The sequence below is a fragment of the Ranitomeya variabilis genome, chromosome 4 (genome assembly GCF_051348905.1).
Source record: "Ranitomeya variabilis isolate aRanVar5 chromosome 4, aRanVar5.hap1, whole genome shotgun sequence".
In the NCBI taxonomy this organism is placed as follows: Eukaryota; Metazoa; Chordata; class Amphibia; order Anura; family Dendrobatidae; genus Ranitomeya; species Ranitomeya variabilis.
The window spans coordinates 710,611,591-710,628,188 of record NC_135235.1 but is presented as its reverse complement, the minus strand read 5'-3'; the positions used below and the strand labels follow the sequence as shown (position 1 = coordinate 710,628,188).

The following is a 16,598-nucleotide window of genomic DNA, read 5'->3' as shown; positions in this document are numbered from 1 at the left end:
GGCGAGGAACTCCAGCTTAAAGGAACTGTAGTTCTCAGGGTTCCTTTCAGTGGGACGAAGTTTCCTGCTGGCGTAGGCGATTACCCTTTCTTTGCCATTCTGGACCTGGGACAACACGGCTCCTAGTCCCATGTTGCTGGCGGCCGTGTAAAGCACAAACCGTTGGGTCATATTCAGGGTAAGCCAGTACCTCATCTCCCGTCAGAGCCAACTTCAAACCAGTGAAGGATCTCTCCAGTCCGTCGTCCCAGTCAAATGGGGTATTCTTACCCTTTGTTTTCTTGGATTGGCCCACTAACAGGTCTTGTAGTGGCGCGGCTTTCTTGGTGAAGTCTTTGATAAATCTTCGGTAGTAGCCTACCAACCTGAGGAACTGTCGGACTTCATGGAGGTAGCTGGGCTTCGGCCAGTCTCTGATCACAGAGACCTTGTCAGGGTCTGGGGCCACTCCTTCAGCACTCACTACATGGCCCAGATACTGCACTTTGGGCTTTAACAGATGGCATTTGGATGGTTTTACCTTTAGGCCAAAGTTGGACAGGGCTTCGAACACCTCTGCCAGGTGCTTCAGGTGGTCCTCATAAGTCTTGGAGAAGACAATGACATCGTCCAGATACAGCAAGACGGTTTCAAAATTTTTGTGTCCAAGACAGCACTCCATCATCCTCTGAAACATTCCTGGGGCGTTGCACAGTCCGAACGGCATGTAGTTGAATTTACAGAGACCCATCGGTGTGGTGAAGGCCGTCTTTTCCTTATCCGCCTCTGCTATGGGAACCTGCCAGTACCCACTGGTGAGATCCAAAGTAGAGAAGTAGTTAGCAGATTTTAAAGCAGCTAATGACTCTTCTATTCTGGGCAGTGGGTATGCATCTTTGTGTGTAATGCAGTTTATCTGCCTATAATCAACAAACATCCTCATTGTGCCATCCTTTTTCCTAACGAGGACTAATGGAGCTGCCCAGGGGCTACAACTGTCTCTAACTACCCAAGCCTCCTTCATCTCTCGCAACATGTCCTTGGCACAATGATAATGAGCTGGAGGTACAGGACGGTATCTTTCTTTAATGGGCGGATAATCTCCCATGGGGATATGATGTTGAATCCCTTTTACCTGTCCAAAATCTAGGGGGTGCTTGCTGAATACCCGCTCATACTCATGGACCACCCTGTAAGCCCCTTGTTTTTGGTGTGATAGTGCAGAGTCAGTACCCACGTGTAAAATCTGACACCAATCTTACCATTTGCCACTGTCCTCCGCCTGGTTAGACGGGACCAAGGGTTCTGTTGCCTGCATCACATTATTATCCACAGTAAACAGTTTGGCAATTGTGGCATATTTGGTTAGGTGGACCTCTTTCTCTCCACAGTTAAGGACACGTACTGGCACCCTCCCCTGGCGGACTTCAACCACCCCTCGGGCTGTCAGGATTGTGGGCCTACTATCCGAATACACAGGTTCTACCAGGGCCTGGTAGTCTTTACTTCTGAGGCCTATTGCTGCCCGACACCATATTAACATTTCACTCATGGGGGGTATTGCGATGGGGATTGAATCACTCACTGTGGCACGGCCAGTTTCTCCACCAGATAGTCCTACCTGCTGTCTCTGTACCAGAGCTGATTTCTTTCTGCAAAACACGTTGCTCACTGGAATCAGCAGTTCCGGCCACCTGTTGTAATAAGACAATAACCTCTGCAAGACAATTTTCTATGACATTAGTACCAATGGTCATCATAGGGTTACATTCACGGCGATCAATATCAACAACCACTATCCCTTGGGATTTCAACTCTACCCGCCCCACTTTAATGGTGACCTCTTTGTATCCCACTTGTGGTAAGGGCTGACCATTACTGGCTACTATGGTGAAATCATCATCAGGGCCACGAGTAATGTCCGTGTCAGCCCAATAACGTTTATGTCATGTCGGACCCTGTTCAGACCAGGTCGTCCGACAGACAGCGGTAATTCCGTTTTTAACCACTATTTACTCATTGGCGTCTGCTAGATTTTGTCTAGCTGTTCCGGGGTTAATTTACCTGATCCTCGGATTGGAAGCTGGGCCATTTCCATGGCCTTTAAATAGTTCTCCTGATCATTGGGCGTTGCCGATTATAGCTTCTGTTTTGCGTTGTTATCTCGGTCTGGAGTGGAGAGCTGGTGGTTGGAGATTCGTTGCTGGTGGTGTATTTTCCTTTGTCTTATTTACTCCTTCCTATATTTGTGTTTATTTTGCCCTGCACATTAATAGTGTATTCCTGAGTGTCTGCGGCGTGGTGTATATTTTCCTTTTTCCTTGTCTGTGCTAACTGTGGGTATTTAAGTATTACCTCTTCACTGGGTGGTGGGTGGAGGTTTCAGCCTAGAGCTGAGCTCAGGAGTTAGGGTGAGGTTCGAGGCCTGAACATGCACACCATCAGTGTAAACTTCAGGTAGAGGGTCAGTCAGGATTTCCCTAGTCTTAGGGAAATTGCAGGGGCCCGGGTTATTAGCTCTCGCTCACCTAGTCTCTCCCTGACATTACAATCGGCCCAACAACAAAGAAAAAAAAAAGGGGTTTCTTTTTTTCTTGTTTTGTCATGGATCCCATGACTTCCATAACCCGCCAGTTGGAGGCGCTGTCCCTACAGGTCACTGAATTGAGGGGGGCAGTGCAGCAACAGGGACTAGCAGTGTCCAATGTGCAAGCTGGAGCGACAGGAAGAGTTTCTGAGCCTAAATTTCCGTTGCCTGAAAAATTTGCTGGGGAACGCAGCCAATTTGTTTCTTTTCGTGAAGCTTGCAAACTATATTTCCGTATGCGCCCGATATCTTCGGGTAATGAGGCTCAGCGTGTGGGCCTGGTGTTGTCATTAAGTGGGGATCCCCAAGCATGGGCGTTTTCTTTGCCATCTGATTCTGCTGCATTTGACTCTGTGGAGAGTTTTTTTCCTTCTCTTGGGAAAATCTATGATGAACCTGACAGAATGGCTCTGGCAGAATCTAAGATACGCTCTATTCGCCAGGGGGAGAGAGTTGCAGAGGATTACTGTTCTGAATTTCATCGCTGGGCGATCAATACCCAATGGAATGATGCAGCATTGCGGAGTCAGTTTATACATGGGATTTCTGGAAGGGTTAAAAAAGCCCTTCTGATGTACGAGACTACTACTTCTCTAGATTCCGCTATGAGTCCGGTTGTCCGCATTGATCGCCGTTTGCGTCAGGGAGAGCATGAGACACCGCCTATGGGAGAGGGTTTAGGTTCACGTGAGGTTGCTGCAGGTGAGCCCACGGAGCCTATGCAAATCGCAGGGGTGTCACATGTCAAGTATCGAGCCCCTGAGCTCAGGAAGCAGGGAGTCTGTTTTTACTGTGGTAAAACTGGTCATTTTATTAACATCTGTCCTCTGCTGCCTAAGAAAAACGCAACGGCGGAAAAATTCTGAGCTCAAAGGGTGTGGAGGAGAACAGTCTGAACTTATGTATATCCTCGATGGTTGTTTCTTAATGCATGCTCCCTGCTAAAGTTTTTGTTGCTGGCAGTGAGCTGCCAATTACTGTTTTTGTGGATAGTGGTTCAGCCACAAATCTCATTGATGAGGGGTTTGCGCGCACAGCAGGTTTTAGGATTGAAAAACTCTCATCCTATCCGCGTGGTCACCATCAATGCAGCTCCTCTCTCTCAGAGGGAGATTACTGAATTTGTGGCTGAGGTGAAACTCCACATTGGAGTTCTACATTCTGAGCGGGATACATGTAAGGTGCTCAGGAATCTTCCTGCTCAGGTGGTTTGGGGTTTTCCTTGGTTGTCTATGCACAACCCGGTAATTGACTGGAAAACTCAGGACATAATTCGGTGGAGCGAGTTCTGCCAGGAGAATTGCCTGGCCACATGTGTGGCTGCGGTGACTTCAAGCGTTCCGGAGTCACTTCAGGATTTTGTGCATGTGTTCTCTGAGAAGGGTTGTTCAGAGTTGCCGCCACATCGTCCTTATGACTGTTCTATCAGGTTTAAACCAGGGGCCAAATTACCTAAAGCAAGGATGTTTAACATCTCCGGTCCGGAGAGACAAGCGTTAAAAGATTACATTGCTGAAAGCTTGAGCAAAGGGCACATCAGGCGGTCATCCTCGCCGGTGGCAGCAGGGTTCTTCTTTGTGAAGAAGAAAGATGGCGGATTACGCCCGTATTTGGATTTCAGGGAGTTGAACCAGATTACGGTTCATGATCCATACCCTATGCCTCTGATACCAGATTTGTTCAACCAGGTGGCAGGTGCTAAGTGGGTCACCAAGCTTGACCTCAGGGGGGCGTACAACCTCATAAGAGTCCGTCAAGGTGATGAGTGGAAGACGGCTTTTAATACCCCTGAGGGTCATTTTGAAAATTTGGTGATGCCATTTGGGATGACTAACGCACCTGCAGTGTTCCAACATTTCATCAATGATGTGTTCTCGCATGTTTTGGGGAAATTCATTATCGTGTACCTAGATGACATTCTCATATATTCTTGCGACCGTGAGGCTCATTTAGATCATGTCAGGCAGGTGTTACAGCTTCTCAGAGAGAATAAGCTGTATGCTAAACTTGAGAAATGTGTATTTTCTGTTCAAGAGTTGCCTTTCTTGGGTTATATTGTGTCTGCTTCTGGTTTTAAAATGGACGCCGCTAAGGTGCAGGCGGTGCTGCATTGGGAACGTCCTGATAACCTGAAAGCACTTCAGCGGTTCCTTGGGTTTTCTAACTACTATAGGAAATTTATCAAGGATTTTTCCATCATTGCTAAACCGCTAACTGACATGACTAAAAAGGGTACCAATTTCTCTGTTTGGCCTGAGGCTGCTGTGCGCACATTTGAATTTCTTAAGAACAGTTTTGTTTCAGCCCCCAATCTTGTGCAGCCAGACATATCTAAATCATTTATTGTGGAAGTCGATGCATCTGAGGTTGGTGTGGGGGTGGTACTATCTCAAGGCTCATCTTTGAGTGGTTTACATCCGTGCGCCTATTTCTCCAAGAAACTGTCGTCCGGCGAACATAACTACGATATCGGCAACAGGGAGTTGTTGGCAATTAAGTTGGCCTTTGAGGAATGGCGACACTTCTTGGAGGGGTCGGTCCATCAGGTAACTGTTATTACCGATCATAAGAATCTGCTGTATTTGGAGTCAGCCAAGCATCTGTCCCCCAGGCAGGCTCGCTGGGCATTGTTTTTCACGCGGTTCAATTTTGTTGTCACTTACAGACCGGGGTCTAAAAACACTAAGGTGGATGCTCTGTCCAGGTGTTTTCCGAGGGGAGAACCTCGGGAGGATCCAGTACCCATCCTCCAAAAGGGTGTTGTGGTTTCGGCTCTCACTACCGGGGTTGAGGCTGAGATTGCCGATGCTCAGGAGGAGGTACCATCTGAGCTTCCCGTCAACAAATCTTTTGTTCCGCTTCATCTCCGCCTAAAGGTTTTGGCGGAGCATCATGATGCCATCCTGGCTGGCCATCCAGGGGTCAGGGGTACTTTGGAGTTGGTGTCACGTCGGTTTTGGTGGCCCAAGATCCGACAGGACGTGGTCTCATACGTGTCAGCTTGTACCACGTGCGCTAGGGCTAAGACGCCCCGCTCCCATCCTGTTGGCACACTACTTCCTCTTGAGGTACCTAGTAAGCCATGGACGGAAATCTCCATGGATTTCATCACTGATTTGCCCTCATCAGCTGGAAACACGGTCATCTTGGTGATTGTTGATCGTTTCTCTAAAATGTCGCACTTTGTGTCTTTGCCTGCGTTGCCTAACGCTAAGACTCTGGCTCAGGTATTTGTGCAGGAGGTGGTCAGACTTCATGGGGTTCCGTCTGACATCGTGTCTGATAGGGGGTCTGTTTGTGGCAAAATTTTGGAGAGCGTTTTGCTCACGGCTGGGGATCAAGTTGTCTCATTCTTCTGCGTTTCATCCTCAGTCAAATGGTCAAACTGAGCGTATGAACCAAAATTTGGAACAGTACTTACGCTGCTTTGTCTCTGATAACCAGGAGGAGTGGTCTACCTTTCTTCCTTTGGCTGAGTTTGCCATCAATAATCACCGCCAGGAGTCGTCTGGGGAGTCTCCGTTTTTTTGTGTTTGCGGGCTACATCCTCAATTTTGTACCTTGAGTCAGAGGGGCTCTTCCGGCGTTCCGGAGGAGGACCAGTTAGGAACACAATTGTCATCAGTCTGGAGGAGAGTTAAACAGCGCCTGTTGAGTGTGGGTGCTAGGTACAAACGTGTGGCTGACAGTAGGCGTGTGCCAGGTCCGGACCTGAGTGTGGATGACTGGGTGTGGTTATCCACAAAAAACATAAGACTCAAGATACCGTCCCTTTAATTAGGTCCACAGTTTATTGGTCCATTTAGGGTCACCGCCTGGGGTCGGGTGAGGGCTTATTTCTTGCGTGAAAAGTTGACATTTTTAATGATACCACTTTTGTGCAGATACATTTTTTTGATCGCCCGTTATTGCATTTTAATTGCAATGTCAAGGCGACCAAAAAAAAAAAATATGTGATTTTGGCGTTTTGATTTTTTTTTCTCGCTAGGCCGTTTAGCTATCAGGTTAATCCTTTTTTTATTGATAGATTGGGCGATTCTGAATGCGGCGATACCAAATATGTGTAGGTTTAATTTTTTTTAAATTTTATTTTGATTGGGGAGAAAAGGGGGTGATTTGAACTTTTATATTTTTTTTATAGTGAAACACTTTTTTTTTGCATGCTTCAATAGCCTCAATAGGAGGATCACCTCTATGTAGCAGAACTGCAGGGTTGCTTTGAGCGCTGACCACAGTGTGGCGCTCAAAGCAATCGGCCATCAACAACCATAGAGGTCTCAAGAGACCTCAGGTTGTTATGGCAATGCACCGATGACCCCTGATCATGTGACGCGGTCAGCGCTGCTAGCGCCTCCGGCTGCGCTTGTTAAATGCCGCTGTCAGACTTTGACAGTGGCATTTAACTAGTTAATGGGCGCAGGTGGATCGAGATTCTGCTCGCGCCCATTGTGCGCTCATGTCAGCTGTTGAAAACAGCTGACATGTTGCGGCTTTGAGGTGGGCTCACCACCGGAGCCCACCTCAAAGCGGGGGAGTCTGCCAGCTGAAGTACTATCCTGTCAGCTGGCAGAAAGGGGATAAGATGCACCTAGGTTTTAGAGGAGGAAATTAGGCAAAAAATGTGGTCAATTCTGTACTTAATTATCCCCTATCCTGGTATATATGGTCTCCTCACCCCCGTCCTGATACACATGGTTCCCTCACCCTTATCCTGGTATACATGGATCCCTTATCCATATCCTGATACACATGGCCCCCTTGTCCCTAGCCTGGTATGCATGGATCCCTCACCCCTTACAAAGTATATAGATTGAGGTCTGGGATCTGCCAATATGTAGCTGGTTTTCTGACTGTTTCGGATAACATGATACATGACTTTATTTTTTTGTCTAGTCTCGCTTGAATATAGGTCAATATTAAATTGTCTCCTGATGAGTCGCCTTTGGTGAAGACGATGAAACCCGTAGAAATGAGAGGCTTGGAGAGTGAGTGTGTTTACGTCACCTCACCCTATATACTCAACTGTGGGGTACATGTTTATTCTATTAGTCACCTACTGACTAACCATCAGGGGGTAAATTATGGGTATAGTTTTACATTTGGAATTAATAAAGTTTAGTTTTATCCTCTTGTCAGCAAAAATAAGTAATGACAAGAGACAACCCATTTAAGATTCAATTTTGGTTAAAACTATTCCAACATTATGAACATAAAAAAGGCTTCTTCCCTATGTGATGTCTCTGATGTTTATTAACAGTTGATTTCCAAGTTAAATATTTCCCACATTAAGAAAATGTAAAAGGCTTCTCCCCTGTGTGACTGCTCTGATGTCTAACAAGAAGCACTTTCCATTTAAAACATTTCCCACATTCTGAACAGGAAAAAGGCTTCTCTCCTGTGTGAGTTATTTGGTGTGTAACAAGACTCCCTTTCCGGTTAAAACATTTCTCACATTCTGAACATGAAAAAGGCTTCTCCCCTGTGTGAGATATTTGGTGTCTAACAAGATTCTCTTTGAGGGTAAAACATTTCCCACATTCTGAACAGGAAAAAGGCTTCTCCCCTGTGTGAGTTCTCTGGTGACTAACCAAATTTGATTTCCTTTTAAAACATTTCCCACATTCTGAACAGGAAAAAGGCTTCTCCCCTGTGTGAGTTCTTTGGTGATTAACCAAATCTGATTTCCATTTAAAACATTTCCCACATTCTGAACATGAAAAAGGCTTCTCCACTGTGTGAGTTATTTGGTGTGTAAAAAGACTCCCTCTCTGGTTAAAACGTTTCCCACATTCTGAACATGAAAAAGGCTTCTCCCCTGTGTGAGATATTTGGTGTCTAACAAGACTCTCTTTGTGGGTAAAACATTTCCCACATTCTGAACATGAAAAAGGCTTCTCACCTGTGTGAGTTATTTGGTGTCTAACAAGATGCCATTTCTGGATAAAACATTTCCCACATTCTGAACATGAAAAAGGCTTCTCCCCTGTGTGAGTTTTATGGTGATTAACCAAATCTGATTTCCATTTAAAACATTTCCCACATTCTGAACAGGAAAAAGGCTTCTTTGCTTTAGGAGCAGTTTGTTTTCTAATGCCTCTTTTGTGACTTTGATTTTCCTTAGTAGTCAGTAATGAATCAGAAGATGGGACCTGTTTCATAGGATCAGATGACAGATCTTTGCTGTGAATGGATGAGGATATATCTGGAGTAATGGCATTCACTTCAGTTGTATCTTGTAGGATCTCAAGATCATCAGATTTAAAAATTGAAGATGTCAGCTGTCCCACTGATCTCCTGGTACAGTCATCTGCTAAGATAAAAAAAACATTTTTTTAAATAAAATATCCTTGAGTTTTAAATTTTTGAATATTTCTACTTAAACTGTCCATAAAAATGGCAAGCTATGTAAAAAAAAAAACTTTATTTACCAAGACAATGACAGTTCACAGTCTAATAGAAAACCTTGTTGGATGAACCAGTAGTGCATGGTGTTCAACTGTTTGTTCATTCCGCCTCCCAAATATTGAATAAAAAGAAACCAATCAATGTTATGTAGGCGAAAATAATACCATCATCTCACAAAAAACAAGTCCCCACTCAGGTCCATCATCTGTCAATGGAAAAAGAGGTTCCCACACTACTAGTGGCACATAGACTGTTGAAAAGCAACAGAGTTTCTATAAACCAATCCAGCAAAATACGCTCTCACTTATGAGTCTTGCAGTGTGCTCAAACAACATCCCTGTATTTAGCAATATTGTATAGTGAGAAGAAACCACTTAATTTGCGGTGTGTGTCTCCTGGAGTACAATCTGGGCACTATGTGCTGGGTAATAAAATGGCAAATGTGTAATTTTCACTCTCAAACATCCACTGCGTGTGAATTTCCGGAAAGTGGCTGGGGAGTAAAAATATTCATTCCTGTTGCACACATGGTCAAAATTGTTGGTACCCCTCTTTTAATGACAGAAAAACCCACAATGATAACAGAAATAACTTGAATCTGACAAAAGTAATCAAAAATCTATAAATGAACAAATGAAAGTCACACGTTGCCTTTCAACCATGAGTCTGCAGACAATTAAAAAATGTAAAACGTCTGAAATAGGCCTGGACAGAAATGATGGTACCCTTAACTTAACCACTTCGTAACCGCCAACAGGAGATAAACGTCGGCGCTAGCAGGGCTTTGTGCAGTGCCGATGTTTGTCCAGTCAGAGGTTTTGTGCTCATCGGGACCTCCACGTACCTTATAACAAGGGGATTCTGGCGCACAACACTTACTGTGACCCCAACCTCATCGAGACCTGATTGGTTCAGGTCCTGATGACGTCATCGTCACACCAGCCAATGAGACAAATCACTAGGAAAGTTTGTTGTAGCAACGAACGTTCCCGGGTGATCTGCCTCATAAAAACGCTGTTTCTCCTCAGATCTCCTGTCAGTGAGAGATTAGAGGAGAAACAGTGTTACAAATGCTGCTTAAACAGCTGCGTCAGTCAGCGATCTTGTTATAAAAGTAAAAAAAAACAGATAAGGTTAGGGTTAGTGCTATAGTTAGGGTTAGTGTTGAGGCTAAAATTAAGGTTACTGTTAGGGTTAGGGATACTGTTAGGCTAAAGTTAGGGTTACTGTTAGGCTAAAGATAGGGTTATGGATACTGTTAGGCTAAAGTTAGGGATACTATTAGCTTTAGGGTTACTGTTAGGCTAAACTTAGGGTTACAGTTCAGGTTAGGGATACTGTTCAGCTAAAGTTAGGGTTACTGTTAGGCTAAATTTAGGGTTACTGTTAGGGTTAGGGATACTGTTAGGGTAAAGTTAGGGTTACTGTGAGGCTTAAGTTAGGGTTACTGTGAGGCTTAGGGTTGCTGCTAGGATTGTTTGGGTTGCTGTTAGGCTAAAGTTAGGGTTTATTCTAAAGTTAGGGTTAGGCTAAAGAATTAGGCTTTTCTCAATTGCCTCCCCAATAATTTGGTAACATCAGTCACGTCAGTCAGTCACACATCAGTGTTTTCTATTTCCGGAAAAAAAAAAACTAGTAAAATGGCCCGTCAGTATTATAGTGCAGAGGAGGCTTATGCAGTTTTATGTTCTGACAGCGAAGAAAGTGCAGCGCCAGAAGGCGATGTGCATTTCTAGGGCTTTAGTAGCAGCGACAGTGATAGCTCAGAAATGAGCAGTGATTCTGGTCCATCCTCACACACAAGGACCAGTAGAACAAGAAGGACAAATAGCGCTTCTGGAGAAATGTCTCCAACTCAGGGAGCAATGCCCAGTACTAGCGCCGTCCCTAGTGCTCGTGAATTGGCTCACACCAATGTCCAAGGGGCTTTGCCTCTTGATGTAGCATTTCCCAGGTGGGAGGCTTCGGATTCAGCTACTCCAGTCATCCCTAATTTAAATGCCATTCCTGGTATAAATGTGGAGGTGGAAAATTTTGGACCAGTTAATTTTTTTAATTTGTTTCTGACAGATAGCTTGCTAGAGCATATTATCCTACAAACAAATTTATATATGTCCCAATTCATCAGCCAGAATCCACGATTCTATTATGCTAGGTCAAATTTATGGACAACTAATGTCCTAGAAATGAAAAAAAATTTCAGACTTACATTAGCTATGGGGCTTGTTAACAAAAATTTGGTCCTATTGGTCCAACCGCCCTGTTCAAGCCACCCCAATGTTTCCTGCCATTATGAAATGCTTATGAGATGTTGGCATTTTAACGACAACAGTCGACGCCTGCCCAGAAATGCCCCAGTACATGACATACTATTCAAAATCAGACCCATCATCGAAGACTTGACAGAAAAGTTCTTAAAGCTTTACACCCCAACAGAGAACATTTCCATTGATGAGTCCCTTGTAAAATTCCAAGGAAGACTGCACCTCAAGCAATTTAATCCTTCTAAGAAGGCAAGGTTCGGAATAAAGCTCTATAAAATGTGCGAGAGTTCAACCAGATAAACATCAGTTTTTCGCATTTATGAGGGGAAAGATAGTAAACTAAACACCCACCAGGATGCCCTACTTATCTGGGGACATCTGGAAAAATCGTTTGGAAGCTGATAACTCAATTTTTACAAAAAGGCTACAATCTGTATGTTGACAACTACTACACCAGCATACCCCTATTTAAAAGTCTGGCTGAACATAACATAGGGCTTGTGGGAACATTCGCAAAAACCATCAGTTGTTTCCACAAACATTGGTCAATGAAAAGTTCTGAAAGGGGCAGTCAGGGGCTTTAAGCAATGGAGAGCTGCTTGCCCCTAAGTACAAGGATAAAAAAAATATATTTTTATCCTGAGCTCGATCCACACAGATGCCACAAGGGCCACTGCAGACCAACAGGGATACACTACTACAAAACCTGTGTCTTTCATTGACTACAACAAATATATGAGGGGTGTGGACCTTGCAGACCAGGTTCTACAGCCATACCAGATATCAAGAAAATAATATACCTGGTATAAAAAGTTAGTCATTTATTTGTTTCAGGTGGTCACATATAATTCTTTTGTGTTAAACAAAAAAGCCGGAAATGCAGATACTTTCATTGATTATCAGGAAAAGGTCATTGAAAATCTTGTTTTTGAAAAAGTTGTCCCCGCCAATCCTTTAAAATCTGAAGATGTCAGAAGACTCACTGAGTGACATTTTATTGCACTCATTCCAGCAACTGAAACAAGAAAGAACCCCAGAGAAGATGTCGTGTATGTTCCAAGAGAGGAATGAGGCATGATATCATTGCCAGCCTTATGCCTCCATGGCTGATTTAAAATCTTCCACACAGAACCACATTTTTAAACTGTTTTGACAGTCAAGCATTTGGTTTATTTAGTGACAGACACATTTGAGTGTAGCGGACTTAATTTCTGGGGGTAAGTGGGGGATGTCTCCAGAGACACAAGCTGGGGACAATATATTGGGCACTACAATGACATTTTTGCAATTTTTTCTCTAAAACTTCCACTATGTGTTTCTGGAAATCATCCATGTAGTGGAAATGCTCACTATATTCATAGATGAATTTCCAGAGGGGTGTCATTTCCAAAACGGGGGCCCTCCAGGGGGATTCTGTTGCTCTGGCACTTAGCGGCTCTCCAAAGTGCCATAACAGCAGAATCCCCCTGAAGTGACCCCATTTTGGAAATTACACCCCTCTGGGAATTGGAAATGACACCCTTCTGCGAATTCATCTATGGGTGTAGTGACCATTTACCCATCTACCTATTTTCCAATGTAAATTCTGGGGGTAAAACAACATTTCAGTGGTAAAAATGTAATTATTTTTCTTCACTGTCCAATGGTATAATTTTCTATGGAACAGCTGTGGTGTCAGTATGCTCACTGCACTACTAGAATAATTCATTCAGGTAAGTTTTTTGTAAAATGTAGTCACTTTTGGGGGCTTATGCTGTTCTGGCACCTCAAGGGCTCTGACAGCTTGACATGTCACCCACAAACAATTGCAGCAAAATCTGCTCCAATAAGGCACTCCTTCCCTTCCGAGCTCTGCCATGTGCCCAAACAGTAGTATTCCCCCACATATGGAGTGTCAGCATACTCAGGACAAATTGCACAACAACCTTTGGGGTCCAATTTCTCCTGTAAGCTATTGGAAAAAAATTGAGGGCGAAAAGATCATTTCTTGTGGAAAAAATATGATTATTTATTTTCACAGCTGTATGTAATTTACTTCTGTGAAGCATTTGAGGGTTCAAAGTGCCCACCAGACATCTAGATAAGTTCTTTGAGGGGGGTCTAGTTTTCAAAATGGGGTCACTTGTTGGGGGGGGGTTTCTACTGTTTAGGTACCTCAGGGGCTCTGCAAATGCAATGTGACGCCTGCAGACCAATCTATCTAAGTCTGCATTCCAAATGGCGCTCCTTCCCTTCCGAGCTCTGCCATGCGTCCAAACGGTGGTTCTGTTAAATATGCTTATTTTGCACATTTATTTAATCAAGACTATTCACCAGGTGCGTTACTCTTGAAGAAAAAATATAATGATATTTTCATAAAAATGTTTCCACTGTTTAGACACGTCGGGGGCTCTGACAATGTGACATGTCACCCACAAACAATTCCAGCAAAATCTGCTCTCCAATATGGCGCTCCTTCCCTTCCAAGCTCTGCCATGCGCCAAAACAGTAGATTTCCCCCACATATGGGGTATCGGCATGCTCAAGAGAAATTGCTAAACAAAATATATACAGGTCCTTCTCAAAAAATTAGCATATAGTGTTAAATTTCATTATTTACCATAATGTAATGATTACAATTAAACTTTCATATATTATAGATTCATTATCCACCAACTGAAATTTGTCAGGTCTTTTATTGTTTTAATACTGATGATTTTGGCATACAACTCCTGATAACCCAAAAAACCTGTCTCAATAAATTAGCATATTTCACCCGTCCAATCAAATAAAAGTATTTTTTAATAACAAACAAAAAAAACATCAAATAATAATGTTCAGTTATGCACTCAATACTTGGTCGGGAATCCTTTGGCAGAAATGACTGCTTCAATGCAGCGTGGCATGGAGGCAATCAGCCTGTGACACTGCTGAGATGTTATGGAGGCCCAGGATGCTTCAATAGTGGCCTTAAGCTCATCCAGAGTGTTGGGTCTTGCGTCTCTCAACTTTCTCTTCACAATATCCCACAGATTCTCTATGGGGTTCAGGTCAGGAGAGTTGGCAGGCCAATTGAGCACAGTAATACCATGGTCAGTAAACCATTTACCAGTGGTTTTAGCACTGTGAGCAGGTGCCAGGTCGTGCTGAAAAATGAAATCTTCATCTCCATAAAGCATTTCAGCCGATGGAAGCATGAAGTGCTCCAAAATCTTCTGATAGCTAGCTGCATTGACCCTGCCCTTGATGAAACACAGTGGACCAACACCAGCAGCTGACATGGCACCCCACACCATCACTGACTGTGGGTACTTGACACTGGACTTCAGGCATTTTGGCATTTCCTTCTCCCCAGTCTTCCTCCAGACTCTGGCACCTTGATTTCCGAATGACATGCAAAATTTGCTTTCATCAGAAAAAAGTACTTGGGACCACTTAGCAACAGTCCAGTGCTGCTTCTCTGTAGCCCAGGTCAGGCGCTTCTGCCGCTGTTTATGGTTCAAAAGTGGCTTTACCTGGGGAATGCGGCACCTGTAGCCCATTTCCTGCACACGCCTGTGCACGGTGGCTCTGGATGTTTCCACACCAGACTCAGTCCACTGCTTCCTCAGGTTCCCCAAGGTCTGGAATCGGTCCTTCTCCACAATCTTCCTCAGGGTCCGGTCACCTCTTCTCGTTGTACAGCGTTTTCTGCCACATTGTTTCCTTCCAACAGACTTACCATTGAGGTGCCTTGATACACCACTCTGGGAACAGCCTATTTGTTGAGAAATTTCTTTCTGGGTCTTACCCTCTTGCTTGAGGGTGTCAATGATGACCTTCTTGACATCTGTCAGGTCGCTAGTCTTACCCATGATGGGGGTTTTGAGTAATGAACCAGGCAGGGAGTTTTTAAAAGCCTCAGGTATCTTTAGCATGTGTTTAGAGTTAATTAGTTGATTCAGAAGATTAGGGTAATAGGTCGTTTAGAGAACCTTTTCTTGATATGCTAATTTATTGAGACAGGTTTTTTGGGTTATCAGGAGTTGTATGCCAAAATCATCAGTATTAAAACAATAAAAGACCTGACAAATTTCAGTTGGTGGATAATGAATCTATAATATATGAAAGTTTAAATGTAATCATTACATTATGGTAAATAATGAAATTTAACACTATATGCTAATTTTTTTGAGAAGGACCTGTATAGTCCATTTTCTCCTGTTACCCTTGTGAAAGTAAAAAAAATTAGGCCTCAAGGAAAATTTTTGTGAAAGAAAGGTAAATGATTATTTTTTCCTTCCACATTACATTAATTCCTGTGAAGAACGTGAAGGGTTAATAAACTTCTTGAATGAGGTTATGAGCACCTTGAGAGGTACAGTTTTAGAATGGTGTCACTTTTGGGTATTTTCTGTCATATTGACCCCCAAACTCACTTCAAATGTGATGTGGTCCCTAAAAAAATGGTTTTGTAAATTTTGTTGTAAAAATAAGAAATCGCTGGTCAAATTTTAACCCTTATAACAAAAAAAAATTGTTTCCAAAATTGTGCTGATGTAAAGTAGACATGTGGAAAATGTTATTTATTAGCTATTTTGTGTGTTATGACTGATTTAAGAGCATAAAAACAAAAATTTGCAAAATTTTTGCCAAATTTCCCTTTTTTTAACAAATAAACGCAAGTTATATCAGATAAACTTTACTACTATCATAAAGAAAAATATGTCAAAAGAAAACAATCTCAGAATCACCAGGATTCGTTGAAGCGTTAGAGTTATGACCTGGTCAGAATTGAAAAAATTGGCCCGCTCACGAAGGCAAAAACAGGCTCTGGAGTGAAAGGGATAATATTTTGTTGCACAACCTTTTGAGACAATCACTGCAATCAAACGATTCCTGTAACTGTCAATGTGACTTCTGCACCTCTCAACAGGTATTTTGGCCCACTCCTCAAGAGCAAACTGTTCCAGTTGTCTCGTGTTTGGATGTTGCCTTTTCCAGGCGGCATGTTTCAGCTCTTTCTAAAGATGCTCACTAGGATTTAGGTCAGGGCTCAAATAAGGCAACTTCAGAATAGTCCAATGTTTTTTTTCTTAGCCATTCTTGGGTGTTTTTAGCTGTGTGTTTTGGGTCATTATCCTGTTGCAAGACCCATGACCTGCGACTGAGACCAAGCTTTCTGACATTGGACAGCACATTTCTCTCTAGAATCCCTTGATAGTCTTGAGATTTCATTGTACCTTGCAGAGATTCCAGACTCCCTGTGCCAGATGCAGCAAAGCAGCCCCAGAACATAACAGAGCCTCCTCCATGTTTCACAGTAGGGACAGTGTTCTTTTCTTGATATGCTTAATTTTTCTGTCTGTGAATATAGAGCTGATGTGCCTTGCCAAAAAGTTCCA

At 43.4% G+C, this 16,598-nt stretch overlaps 2 protein-coding genes across 4 annotated transcripts in view; both read right to left on the bottom strand.

Moving 5' to 3' along the window:
* LOC143766498 (uncharacterized) overlaps nucleotides 1-16,598 on the bottom strand; it is an 831,863-nt gene that overhangs the window by 703,952 nt on the left and 111,313 nt on the right. The window lies entirely within an intron of this gene.
* Nucleotides 6,342-16,598, bottom strand: part of LOC143766524 (uncharacterized) — a 69,132-nt gene continuing 58,875 nt past the window's right edge. The window contains exon 7 of one of the 3 annotated variants that reach the window (XM_077254281.1): nucleotides 6,342-8,876. In XM_077254281.1, the coding sequence (XP_077110396.1) occupies nucleotides 7,852-8,876 (1,025 nt within the window). In that variant the 3' untranslated portion in view covers nucleotides 6,342-7,851. The remainder of the gene's footprint in view (nucleotides 8,877-16,598) is intronic. The other 2 variants (XM_077254279.1, XM_077254280.1) reach the window with 2 other exon arrangements.